General features: G+C 44.1%; 1 protein-coding gene across 1 annotated transcript in view; it reads right to left on the bottom strand.

The window, feature by feature from the left end:
- Positions 1-1,711: 1,711 nt before the first annotated feature.
- The window catches only part of LOC138652045 (phospholipase A2 inhibitor and Ly6/PLAUR domain-containing protein-like), a 28,415-nt gene continuing 8,730 nt past the window's right edge, over positions 1,712-21,396 (bottom strand). Inside the window, exons 3-5 of the mRNA XM_069742760.1 lie at positions 12,910-13,056; positions 5,994-6,131; positions 1,712-4,092 (exon numbers count right to left, since the gene is read on the bottom strand). Coding sequence (XP_069598861.1) covers positions 3,908-4,092; positions 5,994-6,131; positions 12,910-13,056 — 470 coding nt within the window. The 3' untranslated portion in view covers positions 1,712-3,907. The remainder of the gene's footprint in view (positions 4,093-5,993; positions 6,132-12,909; positions 13,057-21,396) is intronic.

The raw sequence follows: 21,396 nt of genomic DNA, 5'->3' as shown, positions 1-21,396 counted from the left end.
TATGGATATACTCACCCCTCCGGCGGACCCTGGACCTTAGCGGTGTTACCGGCAGCCTCCGTTCCTAAGAATGAGCGGGTGAAGGACCTTCGATGACGTCGCGGCTTGTGATTGGTCGCGTGACTGCTCATGTGACCGCTCACGCGACCAATCACAAGCCGCGACGTCATCGCAGGTCCTTCACTCGCTCATTCTTAGGAGGGGAGACTGCCGGTTGCAGCGGTTACAACCAGGGTGCGTCCGAGGGTGAGTATATTCATATTTTTTATTTTTATTCTTTATTTTACACATAAATATTCATCCAGATCCCGATTCCCGATATCGCAAAAATATCGGAACTCGGGATCGGAATTCCGATACCGCAAATATCGGCCGATACCCGATACTTGCGGTATCGGAATGCTCAACAATAATCCTAAGTCATCTGGCAAGGCTCTTCAGATGATCGATATTGACTTGTAGGATTGCTACTTCCAATAGCTGGCAGTAGAGTTCTAGTCCTCTTCCTTTCTGAAGAGACAATTTGAATATTTCCCAGAGGAGCATTGCAAGGCTTAAAAGTCTCCTCAAATCGGCATGTCAGAGTTGACATGTCACTCTGCGCGAGGAGAAACATTACCCCTTGGATCCTAGTAGGAGCTTGAAATCCTATTCAGCTCCCCCAAAAAACAGGGTCGGTGGGAGCTGTTTCTAAGTTTTAGGTTAAATTGCATCAAAAACTGTGATGAAACTGTGACGTGCAATAATGTCTGCGGATCATATGTGAACAGCAACTGTTACTGCTTCTGTGTGGGTCCCAAGCATAGCGCAGCTAGAAACTTTCTCAGCTTCATAACGATATATTGGTTCTGATCTCGGGTTTTTATTTAGCGGCTTTAGAGTTGGTAATTTTTAGATGTGATTGGGGCAGGAGGAATTTTCCTTTACTGCCTACATGCCAACTCTCCTAAATTGTTCCCCCTTCTCTCAAAAATAGGGAAAAAAATTGAAACTCTTGGAATAGTTGGCGAATCTTCAAAGCGTAGAAAAAGCCTCTGAAAACAACATGAAAAGCAGATTTTTTAGTTTTTTGACGGTGCCCAGATGGATATTTACTTAGCAGAAGGGTGGCGCAGCGCATAAAAGAGCTGTGTGTCACAAAAAGACATGGGTATGTCCGGCGGAAGACACAACATATGCGTGCAACAGGATGATAAAGGGAGAGGAAGGCCCTAACGTTAGTGAGAGGGGTATGAGACACCTCCTGACATCAACCTGTACTTAACCCTAAGCTCCCCTAATGCCCTATGTGAGTCCTACCCCCCGCTGTATTATACACTGGCCAGTAAGGACCCTAGCCTCGTAACTGCAGGTAATATTACACAGGGAAAGAGACAAACAGGGAACTGACAGAAAGAATACAACTCAGCTCAGAATCTGGTACTCTCCAGCAGCAGAGAAAACGGCACCAGGATAGCTGGACTCCAACAGCGGCAATATCAGTTACAGGAGATCTCCACACACCTAGCTGGTCTGCATAGAAATTACTCTCTAATTGACGATCAGCTGATGGCTCATGTGACTATTTAAAGGGAAGTGGGAGTGGTTACCAATGAACATCAGCCCACCAGCCTAAAAGAAGCTGCCAGCAAGAAACTGATACTGGGACCATCGCCTTACTGTGCATGTTCACTCAGCAATGGGCAGAAAGAAGAATGAAAAAGCAGTGTAGCACAATGCAGAGAATTCCTTTATTAGTGCAGATTACATGTCATGTGCCTAAAGTACATGTTTAATAAAGTTAGTTTTATTCACCAAAAAAGCTGTTTTTTTCTGCTTTTTTGCACTTCCTCGTTGCTTTCTGGGGTGAAAAAAAATGATGCAAAAAAGCTTAAAAAATTGACATCTTGCAGTTTTTAAAATCTCAGCAGTTTTCCAATCGAACCAGAAGAAAATAAATCAATCAATAATGTGCATGAGATTTCTGTAATTTCATAGCTTTTGCTGGCACTGTAAAAAGCATATATCCTAATGGAAACCATTTAAAGAATATATAAACACCAATATAAGAAGGCTCCACACTAGAGCAAATTCAGTAAAAAGAAGCATTTCAGTGCGAAACGCGCGTCGGGTGTGGTGGACGCCTGGAGACTCCCTCTGTCACCTTTGGTAATTATCATGCTAATGCTTTGTTTATATATGAATGTGTTTAGTTAGCCCCTTCTGTTTGGCCTGATGAATGAGTATTACTCTTCCATAGGTATACTATGGTCACAAACATGGTGGCCCAGTATGTGTAGGGGTGCATTATATTTGTGAGATAGGATTTCCTATGTTACATACCGTATTATGCCTAATTAATAAATATGCATTATCGTGGTTAGTCACAAGTGATATCTGTGACTCTATATATATACAGATTGTCTCCAGGTGTATCCACTTTTTTCTTTCCTGTCTGTTTTGTGGTCCTCACCTTTGAGTTATATTGTTGTTATATTTTTGTGATTTGGTAATAAAAATATCTTTTTATTGAATTTGCTCTAGTGTGGAGCCTTCTTATATTGGTGTTTATATGGCACTGTAAAAAGCAGCTTTTAATTTGCATAAAAAACACAGCAAAAAAAGAAAGCTTCAAAAATGCAACGTGTGAAAATAACTTTAGAAAACCTTTTAAAAAAGCGTCTTGGATTTCTCATGAAAATCAAGTCGAATTTTTCAGCATCAAAAAGATATAAAAAAAAACTGATTCTCAATAAATTCAAATTCTTTAGAATTTCCAAAAAATGTTTGGAATTTGGTAATTCCAAATTTGGGGAAATTTTATTCAGGCAATTCTGGAAAATGGCAGCCAGCGTTAGAGCTTGGGAGATTCATGTTCTCAAGACATCAGAAAAGTCATCGCGGTTTGGTCAACGCTGGTAGAGAGTGAAGAGGAGACCAATGACAGAGTGGAGTTTGGGCCTTACGAAGCTATCGGGGGATCAGGTGAAGAACTAGGTGATTATTATCATTTACTGCTATTTCATCCCTTTCCAGGCCAATCCATTTTTATACTACAGGGTTGGGAGACCTCAGAGCATAATAAATGAATATTTTTGTATTGTTTTTGTTTTTTCTTGTTTGTTTTAACAGCAATCGAGTCTCATTCAATTTTTCTCAAGACCAGAGAAAATACCGGCACCAGATCCCCTTTGTCTTGCCACCACAATATATCTCATCAACCTGCATAAAACCTCCGGTCCTTCTGGACGCCAGAACAATTGTCCAGAAACAGAAAAAAGGTAGCACTCACCCTCCAAATAAAACGTTCAATTTTTCATCTTGTAAAAAAGTTGGAGCGGGAGAATAATAGAACACTCTTAGGACAATGGCCGTTTCGCCCCGTCTGCGCTTCAACGGGTCCTATACTTCTGTTGACCCCCAGGAAGCGCAAAACGGCCATTGTCCTTGGGAGTATTAAACTATTCTCTTGCTGGAACTTTTTTTAACAAGATGAAAAATTTATCGTTTTATTTGGTGGGTGAGTGCCACGTTTTTCCCTCTTTCTGGATAATTCTCTCACTCAATTTTTGCCTAAGGTAATTTTATTGTGAATCAAAATTTCCCTACAGATTATGAGCGAATCTTCCAAATTGAAATTTTGGCAGATTCGCTCCAAATTCCTAAATCAGTTGTACATTTTTTGTGTAAGTGGTTGAGGTGCGTTTCACAAAGTCTCAAGTTATAATTAATGGAAACAGTTTTTTTCAAAACAAGAGTAATTTTTTTTTTTAATAAATGCAGAAGTTCTATTATTTCGTTACCTGGATATTTTAGAGGCAAAATTCAATACGAAACAAAAAATGAAAGAATAATATAAATCAAATTCTACACTGTACACAGTGGTCATCTTTTTTGGTCTACTGCATTTAAAGATCCCGAATAACTGTTAAAAGAAGTTAATCAGCAGGAGACACACGATGGCCGGAGCCAGGAGAACTTTATGGACACTTATGCCACCACTAGTGCAGGTGAACTTCACATCGGTTGCTGCACCTCCAATATTTTCTGTCCATTTGCCAAGATCACAGATGGATTTTGTTGCACACCCCCTGATGGCTGTTTTAATTGATCCTAAAAAGATTAAAAAAAAAATCGAACTCAATATTACTCCTTATCTAAGAACATGGTCTGACCTTTAACGTTTTCTCATTGGCAGCAGAGAACATTTACAGTTGAGTTTTCATTTTAAGTAATTCATAAATTACATAAACGATCATAACGATCATATCTTTCTGTAGTACAGTGTTCAGAAATTAGGTTTATGGAATATAGTTTATATTAGTCTCTTGTATTTCTAAATGAAAAGCTTGATAATAGAGATGTGAACATTTATTCAAGTGGAATTTCACAAAAGTCCGCATTTTCTAAAATTTAGATTTTTTTTCCTCAATTCACACTGTGCCGTTTTGTTGAATTGTAAAGGGCTGCCAAAAAAAAAAAAATCACCTAATTTCTCCTTTGTGGTGTTGCACCTGCTGCCAGCTACTTGCCGTCCATTTCCTTCGGGTTACTCCTTTCTGCAGTCACATGCCACATCTCGGGCCTTCACTCTAGGCGTGATCAGGCCGCTATGCAGCATAAGGTCATGACATACGTTGTTATGTCATGACATACATTGCACTGGCATGAGGCACAGGAATATCCTAGGCCTGATCACGTCTGGAAGTCCTGGCCTAGAATGAAGAGGCTGGAGATGGCATTGGATGCCGGAAAGATCAAAGATCAGCCACGGAGCAGCAGACAGAGGGCAGTGGGGTGGTGGGACCGGTAAATGGGTTGGTGAGTATTGAAGGTTTTTTTTTTTTATTATGCTATAGGGTCTACAGAGACAAAGGAAGAAAAGGAAAAAAAGAGAAAGGAAAGGAAGAAAGGAAAATAAAGGAAAGGAAAAGGATAGGACAGGGCAGAAAAGAAAAGGAAAGGGAAAGGGAAAAAAGAAACAAAAGGAAAGAAGAGGGAAGGAAAGAAAGAAAGAAAGAAAGAAAGAAAGAAAGAAAGAAAGAAAGGCAAAGGAACACAAAAGAAAGGAAGGGAAAGGAAACAGGGCAAAAAGAAAGGAAAGGAAGAGAAAGGAAAATAGAGGAAAAGAAAAGGATAGGTCAGGACAGAAAAGGAAAGGGCTAGGAAAGAAAAAGAAATAAAAGGAAAGGAGAGGGAAAGGAAGGAATGGAAAGAAAGGAAGAGGACAGAAAAGGAAGGAAGGGAATGGAAACAGGGAGAAAGAAAGGAAAGGAAATGTAAAAAAGGAAGGGAAACGAAGGGAAATTAAGGAAAGGAAAAAGACAGAAAAGGGAAAGGGCAGGAAAGGAAAAGGAAGGTAAGGGAAAGATAAGGAAAGGAGAGTGAAGGAAGGGAAAGGCAAGAAGGCAAAGGAAACAAAGGAAGGGAAGAAATGAAAAAGAAAGAAAAGGAAAGGAACGAGAAAGAAAAGGAAAGGAATTGAACCAAAGGGAAAGGAAAGCAAAAGAAAAGGAGAGGAATGGGAAGGGAAGGGAAAGGGGAAATGAAAGTCAAGTGTCTATGAGCATGTGCAGCAGAAGTCTCCGCTGCCCTCACCTGGAGTATATGACATAGCTTATTTTCAGGTCACAGCACAAAACTTCCTAGAGCAAATAAAGAAAGATGTGGAGATTACGACTGCACATGCTCACAAGCACCTGCCTGAATATTCATGGTTCTGCCAGTGTAACAAGATAGCAGCCATTTCATTATACCATAATCATTATCTCCATAGACAAAACAAGAAAGATTTGCTAATTTAATTCATTTAGAAATTATGTTATCTCGATATTTTCTATATTTACTTTTTTTTTTAATAAATTATTTTTCTATTTTCTTTTCACATGAACAATACATCTCCTTTTCTGGCCTCCTTGTGCTCATTTTCAAAAATCTTATTTAGAGACCAGATCAGTCTTTGCCTTCGGTTCCTTTTTTAAAGTGATTAATAAAGGAGAAATTATTTTTGGTACCTGCTTTTGATCTTTGAAGCAAACACATATGTTCAACCCCTGTACACTGCATTGTTTCTGAAGTGTAACACCAGTCGGAGTCACCAGATATGCAGGAGCGGCAGACGAGTCCATTCTTGGTCATGTTGAACGTGGGCACTGGAGTCGAAGAGGATAGAAATGGAAATAAAATCAGATCTTGCTGTTATTACTTTAACACTATAAAGTTTTTCATGTATGAACCTATGAAGAATTTTCATCATTCATTCATCCTTCTCTTTGCTAAAGGGGTTGTTCTTCTGCCAGAGCCAACAGTGGTCGCCTTCTCCATGGACTAAAGTCAAGTGATCCATGCAATACACAGACACTAGTGGTTCTCCAGTGCCAAATCTGACTTATGGTAACAGCCTTTTGCTCTAACTAATTGATTCTAGAGGTAACACATGACATTTTCTATCCGGGCAAATATAGGGATAGAAATCCCGTTTATGCTCAAACGCTGTCATGCATTTAAGCAGAAGTCATTGAGCAGGAGTAGAAATATGAGTCCCAACAGGATCACAATCTACTTTATCCTTAAAGATGTTGGATGGAGATGAATTCTGGGCTGTTTGCAGCTGTTCATGTTCTTCCACCAACCACGTCTTCATGTACTTTATGTACTGGTGCACAGTCATAGGGCCTTTCCCCAAACTGTACCCGAAACATTGGTAGCATTCAATTGTGCAATATGTATTGGTTTACTGAAGCCTTATGATTTGTCTCCTCTCCAAATCGCACCTCACCACCTGGGCGCTCGACCCCATCCCTTCCCACCTCCTCCCCAACCTCACCACCACACTTATCCCATTCCAGCCCACCTCTTCAACCTATCACTAACTTCAAAAGCACCTTCCCTTCTGCTTTCAAACATGCCACAATCACGCCTATCCTTAAAAAGCCAACCCTCGATCCAACTACTATGTCCAGGTATTGCCCAATATCGCTGCTCCCATTCGCTTCCAAACTCCTGGAGCAGCACGTCCACGCTGAACTTTCCTCCCACCTCTCATCTAACTTGCTCTTTGACAATCTACAATCTGGTTTCCGCCTCCATCACTCAACTGAGACAGCCCTGACCAAAATCACTAACGACCTACTTACCGCCAAAGCTAATGGACAATACTCTGTACTCCATCTAGACCTGTCCTCTGCTTTCAACACAGTTGACCACTGCCTCCTACTACAGATCCTCTCCTCCTTTGGCATCAAAGACCTCGCCCTATCCTGGATCTCCTCGTACCTTTCTAACCGCACATTCAGCGTCTCCCACTCCAACACTACCTCCTCATTATTATTATTATTATTTATTTATATAGCACCATTAATTCCATGGTGCTGTACATGAGAAAGGGGTTACATACAGGGTTATAGATATTGTTTACAGTAAACAGGTTTACAGTGACGGATTGGTACAGAGGGGAGAGGACTCTGTCCTTGCGGACTTACATTCTATGGGATAGTGGGAAAGAGACAGAAGGTAGGGGTGAGGCAGCGGCTCTGGCGAGGCGGCGGCTCTGGCGGTGGTGAGGCGGCGGCTCTGGCGGTGGTGAGGCGGCAGCTCGGTTATTGTTGGCTGTAGGCTTTCCTGAAGAGATGGGTTTTCAGGTTCCATCTGAAGGATCCGAGGGTGGTGGATTATCGGATGAGTTGAGGCATGGAATTCCACAGGATGGGGGATATTCGGGAGAAATCTTGGAGGCGGTTGTGTGAGGTACGAATAAGTGTGGAGGAGAGTGGGAAGTCTCGGGAGGATCGAAGATTACGTGAGGGAAGATATTGGGAGTTTAGTTCAGAGATATAGGGAGGGGACAGGTTGTGGGTGGCTTTGTAGATCAGTGTTAGTAGTTTGAACTGGATTCGTTGGGGAATTGGGAGCCAGTGGAGGGATTTGCAGAGGAGAGAGACTTTATGAGTTGTCCTAGGCCAAGGGTATAGATGGAAAAAAAGTAGGGGCCCTAGGACAGAGCCTTGAGGGACTCCAACAGAGAGAGGGCGGGATGAGGAGGTAGTGTGGGAGTGGGAAACGCTAAATGTGCGGTTGGACAGGTATGAGGCAATCCAGGACAGGGCAAGGTCTTTGATGTCAAGGGAAAAAAAGAATCTGTAACAGTAGGCAGTGATCGACTGTGTCGAAGGCAGAGGACAGGTCAAGAAGGAGGAGGATGGAGAACTGTCTGTTAGCTTTGGCTGTGACTAAGTCATTAGTAATTTTTGTCAGGGCCGTTTCGGTGGAGTGGTGGGGGTGGAAGCCAGATTGGAGGTTGTCAAGGAGAGAGATGAGAGGTGGGAGGAAACTTGAGCATGGACAAGCTGCTCAAGGAGTTTTGAACCAAACGGAAGCAGTGATATGGGGCCATAGCTGGGCATAGCAGTTGGGTCAAGGTTATTTTTTTTGAGGATGGGTGTGATGATGGCATGTTTGAAGGCAGAGGGGACGGTACCTGAAGAGAGCGATAGGTTGAAGAGATGGGTTAGGGCGGGAATGAGCGTGTTAGTGAGGTTGGGGAGCAGGTGGGAAGGTATGGGGTCAAGTGCACAGGTGGTGAGGTGTGATTTGGAAAAGAGGCGAGTAAGCTCTCCTTCAGTGATGTTGGAGAGGGATGTTATTAGGGAAGGGCAGAGGTCTGGTATATGGAGTGGTTGGGGTGGTGGACAAGTAAAGGTTTGCCTTGTTTGGTCGATCTTGTTTTTGAAGTAGGTGGCAAACTCATCCCACCCTTTCTCTGTTGGAGTCCCCCAAGGCTCTGTTCTAGGACCCCTACTCTTCTCAATCTATATACTTGGCTTGGACAACTCATAAAATCCCATGGATTCCAGTACCACCTCTATGCTGATGACACTCAGATCTGCCTCTCTGGCCCAGACGTCACCGCTCTGCTGTCCAGAATTCCAGCGTGCCTATCAGCCATATCCTCCTTCTTCTCCTCTCGCTTCCTCAAACTCAATGTGGACAAATCTGAACTCATCATCTTTCCTCCATCCCATAGATCTTCCTTACCTGACCTATCTATCGCAATCAATGACATCATGCTTTCCCCCGTACCGGAAGTCCGCTGCCTCGGAGTAACCTTCGACTCAGCCCTGTCCTTCAAACCGCATATCCAAGCTCTTTCCACCTCCTGTCGCCTCCAGCTCAAAAATATCTCCAGAATCCGTCCTTTCCTCAACCGTCAATCTACTAAAATGCTTGTGCATGCCCTCATCATCTCCCGCCTTGACTACTGCAACATCCTTTTCTGCGGCCTCCCTGCTAACACCCTTGCACCTCTCCAGTCCATCCTTAACTCTGCTGCCCGACTAATTCATCTTTCTCCTCGCTACTCTTCTGCTTCCCCTCTCTGCAAATCTCTTCATTGGCTCCCATTCCCTCAGGGTATCCAGTTCAAATTACTAATACTGACCTACAAAGCCATCCATAAGCTGTCTCCTCCATATATCTCTTAAATAATCTCCCGATATCTTCCCTCACATAATCTCCGGTCCTCCCAAGACCTCCTTCTCTCCTCCACACTTATTCGCTCCTCCCCAACCGCCTCCAAGACTTCTCCCGAATATCCCCCATCCTCTGGAATTCTCTGCCCCAACACATCCGACTATCAACCACATTCGGATCCTTCAGACGGATCCTGAAAAGCCATGTCTTCAGGAAAGCCTACAGCCTGCACTGACCCCGCTGCTGCCTCATCACTACCGAAGCTACCGCCTCACCAACACCGGAGCTACCGCCTCACCAACACCGGAGCTACCGCCTCACCAACACCGGAGCTACCGCCTCACCAACACCGGAGCTACCGCCTCACCAACACCGGAGCTACCGCCTCACCAACACCGGAGCTACCGCCTCACCAACACCGGAGCTACCGCCTCACCAACACCGGAGCTACCGCCTCACCAACACCGGAGCTTCTGCAACCCTCAACCTACTGTCTCCTTCCCCATAATCCTGTAGAATGTAAGCCCGCGGGGGCAGGGTCCTCGCCCCTCTGTATCAGTCTGTCATTGTTAGTTTGTTTACTGTAAGTGATATCTGTAACTTGTATGTAACCCCTTCTCATGTACAGCACCATGGAATCAATGGTGCTATATAAATAATAATAATAATAATAATAATATTTCCCTTTACTAAAACAAAGGGCCAAAGTCGATCCCATTGCAAGCCTACAGTACTACCCATTCCTCCACCATACCGCAGAGTGGGCACAATGAAGTCAGGTGGGTATCATTCTCCTCGCATTCACTAAACTCAGACTCCTCCATCAGACGGCAGATACAGTATATTGAAATGTGATTTGCCACTGCACAGAACACGTCCAGTATTGGCGGATTTACATCGCTCCATCTGACGCTCGGCATTTTGCTTGGTGATGTACAGCTTCATGCAGCTGCTCAGCCATAAAGCTCATCGTGTTTGTTCTGATACCAGAGGAGGTCTGGGTTCTGGAGTTGTGGGGTCAGCAGAGCGGTGGTAATTTTTCTGCCCTCTGCTCCTCATTCCTCTACCCCTATGACCTTATGGGGTCTTCCCTCATGCCTGAGTTGTTGCGGTTCCTTCAACAACTCAATAATATCACTCACAGGTGAAAGGGGAAGATTCAGTAGAAAGAAATATCATGAACAGACTTATTACACCAATGGCTCCTATTATAGGACCGCGCTGGTATAAGTAATCTCTGCACCACCGGCCATTCTGTCATGTTAGTAAAGGCAGAAGATATGGTGGGGGGTTGGATGTTTTCGACTGGGTGTGAGGGGCAAAATGATATACACTGGGGGTGATGAAGAACCAGAGTGTATACACCCGGGGGATGATTGGCCGTAGGTTATACACTGGGGCAATGGAGCTGTAGGATATACAATTGCGGCTAATCAGACTGTAGGAGAAATCAGGATTCAGTTATTAAGATATGTGTCTCAGTACTCTTCTTCATATAGTGTAGCTAGTATGGTTGAAAAATCGCATAAATCGACCAATCTCAATACATTCTTTGCAATGAAGCAGAAACCAATTATTACACCTAAAAACTAAGTCTACATTGTAGAAAAAAAATTTCTTTGAAATCTACATCTGTCAAATAGAATGAATCCCTGAGTCCTGAGTCAGAGATCCATCATAGGTGATCTCTTAGATATGTTACTTTAATCCTCTTTACAACTATCTCATTGAATTAACTATTGACGCCATTTTGCAATTGTCTTTGTTCATTTGCCACTTTGTGATCGGTTTCTGCAGTAAAACGTTAAGAAGAAGCATGAGCGATGTATTAGCTTAAGAATAGACAGAATGATTAACAAGGACAGCAAAAGGCATTTAGGAGGGGAGTGCAATTTTTTTGTTCATTTACCACTTTAAGGCCTCCTTCACACGTCCTGATGATTGCTGTACAGGAAAATCAGTGCTGGTGAGATCTGTGGCTCGTGTGTACTTATGTAACATCCATGTGTCATCCATGTGTCCTTGTGTCAGTGTGTCCGTGTGTTACATCAGTGTGCCATAAATGTGACACTTACCGGTGCCTGGGAAGAAGCGGTACAGTTTGCGCTGATCCCAGGCGCCGGCTGCTGAAGGCAGCTCTCATCATTGTGTCTGGCTTGCGCTGAGATCAGCGCAATAGGAGACAATTATGGGAATTGTATTAAGCACCCGCTGTCTCCCTCCTGTATAAAATAAAGAATTAAATAATAAAACACATCGTGGGCTCCAGTGCAATTTTCAAAACCAGCAGAGGGAAAGCCCACGGATATGGGACAAGAGACAATATCCCATAATGTTCAAAGTCTATTAATAACAGTTCACAGCTGTTTGCTTAGCCTTTACTGGTGAATTTACTGGGAATCTCAGAAAAAAAAATGATGTAGGGTCCCCCTATAACTTCAACCTGCAAAGACTAAACAGACAGCTGTGGATTGATATTATTAGCTTGGGAAGTAGTCAGAGATATTTCCACCCTCCAGGCTACCAACATCACCCCACTTGCCACCGCCACAGGACAAGTGGGAAGAATGAGGCTAAGAGTCACATTTGGTGCATTTTATGAATGCACCATTTATAGAGCAGCTGAGGGCTGATTTTGGTAGCCTGGGAGTGGGGACAATATCCCTGGCCCCTTCCTAGTCTATTAATATCAACCCACTGCTGTCTGTTTAGCCTTTGCTGGTTTGAATTAATAGAGAGGACCTACGTCATTTTCTTTCTGGGGTCCCCTGTAAATTCACAAATAAAGGGTAAGCAAATAGCTGACAGCTGTTGTTAATAGATGGATCCACATGGAGTATTGTCCCTTGTCCCAGATTATTAACATCAGCCCCCAGCTGTGGGCTTTCCCCATGCTGGTTATGAAAATTGCGCCAGAGCCCACTCCATTTTTTTAAATGCAATTATTTATTTTCTACAGAAGTTACACAGCTGCTGATTGTAACTCCCATGATTGTCTCCTGGTTACATTGATCTTAGCGCGAGCAGCCGGCCAGCACCTTGGAACAGCATGAACTGTACAGCTTCTTTCCAGGGTCCAGGACGTGTCACGCTAATAACACCCATATGTGCAGCATGCATTTTGTCCAGTGTTACACAAAAAAACTGACATGTCTGAGGGTATTTCACACGGACGCGTAGTCCGTGTGAAAAATCTTACATCTGTGCACCACCATTGAATACAATAGGTGTGCTTATGTCTGTATTTGCTCTCCTTAAGAAACAGGCCGCATGCAGACATAAAAAATGGACGTGTGAAGGGGGTATGAATCAGTACTGTGCACACCCGCCAGAAGGCATCTGTAATAATGTGGGATTTTAATTTGGCTATGCCATTACCCATGGACCACAGAGTCAATGCATTATTAATTTTCCCAAATTACAGGTGCATGTAGAAAAAAAAAGCAGAAATGAATGACTTACATAAAGGAACATTAGGAGTACAGTTGTCAGTGCTGCAACATGAAATGACCATCCTCATATATCCATACTGTATGGTCATGCTGCCTGTGAAGTTACATTGAGATGACGGTGTGCATGACCTGATGAAACTCGTAGACGACACTGGACCTACAATTAAAAATAGCAAATATTTTTGTTTTTACTGAATTAAAAAAACAGTGTCCATTCAAATCAACGGGTTGCAATTTTACTACAGGACATTATCCGCTATAAAGAAAGAAAAACTCTAAAATCAGGGCAAGAGATGTGGATCCAGATAGAGGACCAATTTTGGCCAAAGGGTAAGGAGATAGACAAGTGAGAAGATGCACACGGTTAATGGGTATCTGTCACCAGAAAAGAGACTATTAACCTGCACAAATGGTCTTAACCCCTTCAAGACCCAGCCTATTTTGACCTTAAAGACCTTGCCGTTTTTTGCAATTCTGACCAGTGTCCCTTTATGAGGTAATAACTCAGGAACGCTTCAACGGATCCTAGCGGTTCTGAGATTGTTTTTTCGTGACATATTGGGCTTCATGTTAGTGGTAAATTTAGGTCAATAAATTCTGCATTTATTTGTGATAAACACGGAAATTTGGCGAAAATTTTGAAAATTTCGCAATTTTCACATTTTGAATTTTTATTCTGTTAAACCAGAGAGATATGTGACACAAAATAGTTAATAAATAACATTTCCCACATGTTTACTTTACATCAGCACAATTTTGGAAACAAAATTTTTTTTTGTTAGGAAGTTATAAGGGTTAAAATTCGACCAGCGATTTGTCATTTTTACAACGAAATTTACAAAACCATTTTTTTTAGGGACCACCTCACATTTGAAGTCAGTTTGAGGGGTCTATATGGCTGAAAATACCCAAAAGTGACACCATTCTAAAAACTGCACCCCTCAAGGTACTCAAAACCACATTCAAGAAGTTTATTAACCCTTCAGGTGCTTCACAGCAGCAGAAGCAACATGGAAGGAAAAAATGAACATTTAACTTTTTAGTCACAAAAATTATCTTTCAGCAACAATTTTTTTATTTTCCCAATGGTAAAAGGAGAAACTGAACCACGAAAGTTGTTGTCCAATTTGTCCTGAGTACGCTGATACCTCATATGTGGGGGTAAACCACTGTTTGGGCGCACGGCAGGGCTTGGAAGGGAAGGAGCGCCATTTGACTTTTTGAATCAAAAATTGGCTCCACTCTTTAGCGGACACCATGTCACGTTTGGAGAGCCCCCGTGTGCCTAAAAATTGGAGCTCCCCCACAAGTGACCCCATTTTGGAAACTAGACGCCCCAAGGAACTTATCTAGATGCATAGTGAGCACTTTGAACCCCCAGGTGCTTCACAAATTGATCCGTAAAAATGAAAAAGTACTTTTTTTTCACAAAAAAATTCTTTTAGCCTCAATTTTTTCATTTTCACATGGGCAACAGGATAAAATGGATCCTAAAATGTGTTGGGCAATTGCTCCTGAGTACACCAATACCTCACATGTGGAGGTAAACCACTGTTTGGGCACATGGTAAGGCTCGGAAGGGAAGGAGCGCCATTTGACTTTTTGAATGAAAAATTATTTCCATCGTTAGCGGACACCATGTCGCGTTTGGATAGCTCCTGTGTGCCTAAACATTGGCGCTCCCCCACAAGTGACCCCATTTTGGAAACTAGACCCCCCAAGGAACTAATTTAGATGCCTAGTGAGCACTTTAAACCCTCAGGTGCTTCACAAATTGATCTGTAAAAATGAAAAAGTACTTTTTTTTCACAAAAAAATTCTTTTCGCCTCAATTTTTTCATTTTCACATGGGCAGTAGGATAAAATGGATCATAAAATTTGTTGGGCAATTTCTCCCGAGTACGCCGATACCTCATATGTGGGGGTAAACCACTGTTTGGGCACTCGGCAGGGCTCGGAAGAGAAGGCGCGCCATTTGACTTTTTGAATGGAAAATTAGCTCCAATTGTTAGCGGACACCATGTCGCGTTTGGAGAGCCCCTGTGTGCCTAAACATTGGAGCTCCCGCACAAGTGACCCCATTTTGGAAACTAGACCCCCCAAGGAACTTATCTAGATGCATATTGAGCACTTTAAACCCCCAGGTGCTTCACAGAAGTTTATAACGCAGAGCCATGAAAATAAAAAATAATTTTTCTTTCCTCAAAAATGATTTTTTAGCCTGGAATTTCCGATTTTGCCAAGGATAATAGGAGAAATTGGACCCCAAATATTGTTGTCCAGTTTGTCCTGAGTACGCTGATACCCCATATGTGGGGGTAAACCACTGTTTGGGCGCACGGCAGGGCTCGGAAGGGATGGCACGCCATTTGGCTTTTTAAATGGAAAATAAGCTCCAATCATTAGCGGACACCATGTCACGTTTGGAGAGCCCCTGTGTGCCTAAACATTGGAGATCCCCCAGAAATGACACCATTTTAGAAACTAGACCCCCAAAGGAACTAATCTAGATGTGTGGTGAGGACTTTGAACCCCCAAGTGCTTCACAGAAGTTTATAACGCAGAGCCATGAAAATAAAAAAAAAAATTATTTTCTCAAAAATGATCTTTTAGCCTGCAATTTTTTATTTTCCCAAGGGTAACAGGAGAAATTTGACCCCAAAAGTTGTTGTCCAGTTTCTCCTGAGTACGCTGATACCCCATATGTGGGGGTAAATCACTGTTTGGGCACATGCCGGGGCTCGGAAGTGAAGTAGTGACGTTTTGAAATGCAGACTTTGATGGAATGCTCTGTGGGCGTCACGTTGCGTTTGCAGAGCCCCTGATGTGGCTTAACAGTAGAAACCCCCCACAAGTGACCCCATTTTGGAAACTAGACCCCCAAAGGAACTTATCTAGATGTGTGGTGAGCACTTTGAACCCCCAAGTGCTTCATAGAAGTTTATAATGCAGAGCCGTGAAAATAATAAATACGTTTTCTTTCCTCAAAAATAATTATTTAGCCCAGAGTTTTTTAATTTTCCCAAGGGTAACAGGAGAAATTTGACCCCAATATTTGTTGTCCAGTTTCTCCTGAGTACGGTGATACCCCATATGTGGGGGTAAACTACTGTTTGGGCACATGCCGGGGCTTGGAATTGAAGTAGTGACGTTTTGAAATGCAGACTTTGATGGAATGCTCTGCGGGCGTCACGTTGCGTTTGCAGAGCCCCTGATGTGCCTAAACAGTAGAAACCCCCCACAAGTGACCCCATTTTGGAAACTAGACCCTGAAAGGAACTTATCTAGATGTGTGGTGAGCACTTTGAACCCCCAAGTGCTTCATAGAAGTTTATAATGCAGAGCCGTGAAAATAATAAATACGTTTTCTTTCCTCAAAAATAATTATTTAGCCCAGAATTTTTTATTTTCCCAAGGGTTACAGGAGAAATTGGACCCCAAAAGTTGTTGTCCAGTTTCTCCTGAGTACGCTGATACCCCATATGTGGGGGTAAACCACTGTTTGGGCACACGTCGGGGCTCAGAAGGGAAGTAGTGACTTTTGAAATGCAGACTTTGATGGAATGGTCTGCGGGTGTCACGTTGCGTTTGCAGAGCCCCTGGTGTGCCTAAACAGTAGAAACCCCCCACAAGTGACCCCATTTTAGAAACTAGACCCCCCAAGGAACTTATCTAGATATGTGGTGAGCACTTTGAACCCCCAAGTGCTTCACAGACGTTTACAACACAGAGCCGTGAAAATAAAAAATCATTTTTCTTTCCTCAAAAATTATGTTTTAGCAAGCATTTTTTTAGATTCACAAGGGTAACAGGAGAAATTGGACCCCAGTAATTGTTGCGCAGTTTGTCCTGAGTATGCTGGTACCCCATATGTGGGGGTAAACCACTGTTTGGGCACACGTCAGGGCTCGGAAGTGAGGGAGCACCATTTGACTTTTTGAATACGAGATTGGCTGGAATCAATGGTGGCGCCATGTTGCGTTTGGAGACCCCTGATGTGCCTAAACAGTGGTAACCCCTCAATTCTAACTCCAACACTAACCCCAACACACCCCTAACCCTAATCCCAACTGTAGCCATAATCCTAATCACAACCCTAACCGCAACACACCCCTAAACACAACCCTAACCCCAACACACCCCTAACCACAACCCTAACCCCAACACACCCCTAACCCTAACCACAACACTAATTCCAACCCTAACCCTAAGGCAATGTGCCCACGTTGCGGATTCGTGTGAGATATTTCCGCACCATTTTTGAAAAATCTGCGGGTAAAAGGCACTGTGTTTTACCTGCGGATTTTCCGCGGATTTCCAGTGTTTTTTGTGCGGATTTCACCTGCGGATTCCTATTGAGGAACAGGTGTAAAACGCTGCGGAATCCGCACAAAGAATTCACATGCTGCGGAAAATACAACGCAGCGTTTCCGCGCGGTATTTTCCGCATCACGGGCACAGCGGATTTGGTTTTTCATATGTTTACATGGTACTGTAAACCTGATGGAACACTGCTGCGAATCCGCAGCCAAATCCGCACCGTGTGCACATAGCCTAATTCTAAAGGTATGTGCACACGCTGCGGAAAACGCTGCGGATCCGCAGCAGTTTCCCATGAGTGTACAGTTCAATGTAAACCTACGGGAAACAAAAATCGCTGTACACATGCTGCGGAAAAACTGCACGGAAACGCAGCGGTTTACATTCCGCAGCATGTCACTTCTTTGTGCGGATTCCGCAGCGGTTTTACAACTGCTCCAATATAAAATCGCAGTTGTAAAACCGCAGTGAAATGCGCAGAAAAAAACGCGGTAAATCCGCCATAAATCCGCAGCGGTTTAGCACTGCGGATTTATCAAATCCGCAGCGGAAAAATCCGCAGAGGACCAGAATACGTGTGCACATTCCTAACCCTAGCCCTAACCCTACCCCTAACCCTACCCCTAACCCTAACCCTAGCCCTACCCCTAACCCTACCCCTAACCCTAACCCTACCCCTACCCCTAACCCTACCCCTAACCCTAACCCTATTCTAACATTAGTGGAAAAAAAAAAATTTCTTTATTTTTTTATTGTCCCTACCTATGGGGGTGACAAAGGGGGGGGGGGGGTCATTTATTATTTTTTTTATTTTGATCACTGAGATAGATTATATCTCAGTGATCAAAATGCACTTTGGAACGAATCTGCCGGCCGGCAGATTCGGCGGGCGCACTGCGCATGCGCCCGCCATTTTGGAAGATGGCGGCGCCCGGGAGAAGACGGACGGGACCACGGCTGGATCGGTAAGTATGATAGGGTGGGGGGGGACCACGGGGGGGGGGATCGGAGCACGGGGGGGGGAATCGGAGCGCGGGAGGGGTGGAACGGAGCGCGGGGGGCGTGGAACGGAGCGCGGGGGGGCTGGAATGGAGCACGGGGGGGTGGAACGGAGCACGGGGGGGGGTGGATCGGAGTGCAGGGGGGGTGATTGGAGCACGGGGGGGTGATTGGAGCACGGGGGGAGCGGACACGAGCACGGGGGGGAGCGGAGCACAGGGCGGAGGGGAGCCGGAGCAGTGTACCGGCCAGATCGGGGGGGTGGGGGGGCGATCGGAGGGGTGGGGTGGGGGCACACTAGTATTTCCAGCCATGGCCGATGATATTTCAGCATCGGCCATGGCTGGATTGTAATATTTCACCCGTTATAATGGGTGAAATATTACAAATCGCTCTGATTGGCAGTTTCACTTTCAACAGCCAATCAGAGCGATCGTAGCCACGAGGGGGTGAAGCCACCCCCCCTGGGCTAAACTACCACTCCCCCTGTCCCTGCAGATCGGGTGAAATGGGAGTTAACCCTTTCACCCGATCTGCAGGGACGCGATCTTTCCATGACGCCGCATAGGCGTCATGGGTCGGATTGGCACCGACTTTCATGACGCCTACGTGGCGTCAAAGGTCGGGAAGGGGTTAATCATAGGGACGGCGGTGGCGTTTGTTCAGTCACTGATTTGAGTCACCGTTGAGTATATCGAATGATGGCTGTACCCGCACCCCAGGCCCTGACTGACATTCACTGGGGCCAGCTGTCAGTAAAGGCTGGGGAGTGGTTACAGCCGCCACTCTATATACTCAGTGGTATACAAGTGCTTACCCATAGTGTAATTAATACATGGTCCTCCGCAAATGCCCAATGCGTGTTTCGCGTGCTGCTTTCTCATGGCAGCCACTATGTCTCACCTTTCAGTCTGTTGACCAGCCTCACAGGTGGAAATGAGTGAATAAATCCAAGTGGGATTGAAGTCTGATCAAAGTTTACAAAAATCCACAATTGTCAAAATGTAGATTTTCTGGGGAGGAATTTTCTTCCGCGTGGATTCGGCTTGTGGCCCACCATTTTACTGATTGGTAGAAATCCATAAAAATGTTAAAGAATGTTAAGAAAATCCTTACTGCTCACCTCTCCCAGTCCTCCCTGTTGCTCGTCGTGTCCTCATCAAAACTGGAAGTCTTGGCCTAGCGTAAAGGGCCCAGGACGATTCTGTGCAAGGTCATGGCATCATAATGATATGGTGCGCGCTGTGACCTTACAAGAACCTGAGCATGACTCTACTGGTGCACATCAAAGCCGTAAGTGTTAGACAATCATGAGAAGTCTGGGGATTTCAGCTCGAGCTGCAGCAATCTGAAGCTGTGGTGAGGACCAGACGGGTGACGTTGAGGAGCAAAGAGCCAGAGAAGTGAGCGGAGGGTGAGTATAAATATTTGGTTTATTTTTAACATATTACGTTTATTATGTTCCGTGGTCTTTTAATATCCCTTTCATAATAAGGGACATTAAATAGGTTGTCCACTACTTTTACATTGATGGCCTATCCTTAAGAAAGGTCCTCAATGTCTGATCGGTGAGGGTGCGACACCCGGCACAATTGCCGATCAGCTGTTTTTGGTGTCGGAAGCAGCTAGAACTGCTCAGTCACGGAGCTGCACAGCGCAGGTCTGGTGCTGGAATAGTGGCTGTGGCAGGATACTGCACATTAACCCCCTATAGATTTCAATAAGAGGTGGATGTGCAGTACCCGGCATGGCCACTATAAAGTTGATGGAGCTGTGCCGCTCTGTAACTGATCAGTTCCGGCTGTAGCTGACAACAAGACCAGCTGATCAGTGGGGTGGTGGGTATCACCTCCACCTATCAGACATTGATGACCTATCCTAAGTACAGGCTAGTAAATGAAAAAATAGTGGACAACATCTTTAATTTTGCATAGAATAACTTTCAAATACGCAAATTTGAATTTTTCCTGACCCACTCATCTCTTCTCACAGGGACTGTCCTTGGGTATGCTCATAGAGGCAGCTGAATACTCTCTTGGTCTTTGTAACTAGACTACTTACTAGTCTAGTGGCACCTCTGTCAGTCACTCCACATGGCCACTCTTGGACTCTTCTCTGATTCCTTCTTACCACCATTAATAATATTTTTTATCAGTCCATGTAATAAAATTGGTCAGACCTCTGCAGCATCACCGGCAATATAGCCAGCTCACCAGGTAAGTCGAATTGTGACAGGTGCACGGAACTCCATTCTGACCAAACATGTACACAGATGCAAAAAAGAACTGTGCGTTCCACCTCCTAATGAAAAATCCAAGCCTTATTGTAACATAATTAAAATTTTATGACAATTCAATAACATACCCAGAGCGGAGAAAATAATGACGTGTTTCGATTGCACCCTGTGATCCTAATCAGAGAACTGATAAGAACTGCAGGAGTCTGATCGAAACGCGTCGCTTTTCTACTCATCTATGGGTATTCTATTGGAGTACCATGGCATTTTAATCAAATTGCAAAAAAGTTTGGCTTTTACATTAGTTATTTTTTGTAACCATCACATTGCCCCTGTCATCAGCCCCTGCTGTCATTAACGTTCTCCTACTGCAAGCTGTCCATGCTGAATCTATATCTCTGTATGGCCCTAATAGATGTAGTGTTTGGCTATGCATATCACGCCCCATCAGATCCTACAATAAAAGGGAATGATAAGTGCAGAGCAAGTATATGCAAAATACAAAAATAAAACACATGGGGGGACATATAAAGGTTACTGCCTCTAAGTGTTATAGGCCTCTTTTCAAAAGATGTGAGAGACAGAGATGATAGTGTAATGAAGGGACAATGCTGCAGCCAGGGTCGTATTTCTGTCCAGCCGCTACACCAATGCCTCCACCTTGTGCCAGTCATTGCACTGGTTACCCATTCACTACAGAATACAGTACCAACTTATCTTTCTCACCCACAATGCTTTCCATAGTTCTGCATATACCTCCTGCCTCATCTCTGTCTACCACCCTACCCGTGCCCTCCATACTGCAACTGATCTATGACTAACATTCTCCATAATCCAAATCTCTCACCTCTGTCTCCAAGACTTCTTTTCTGCTGCACCAGTTTTCTGGAATGCACTACCCTGGGCAGATTGTCTGATACCTAGGCCCACATTTGTAAACAT

This window comes from Ranitomeya imitator, chromosome 10 (genome assembly GCF_032444005.1).
Source record: "Ranitomeya imitator isolate aRanImi1 chromosome 10, aRanImi1.pri, whole genome shotgun sequence".
Classification (NCBI taxonomy): domain Eukaryota; kingdom Metazoa; phylum Chordata; class Amphibia; order Anura; family Dendrobatidae; genus Ranitomeya; species Ranitomeya imitator.
This window is presented reverse-complemented; position numbering and strand designations above follow the sequence as displayed.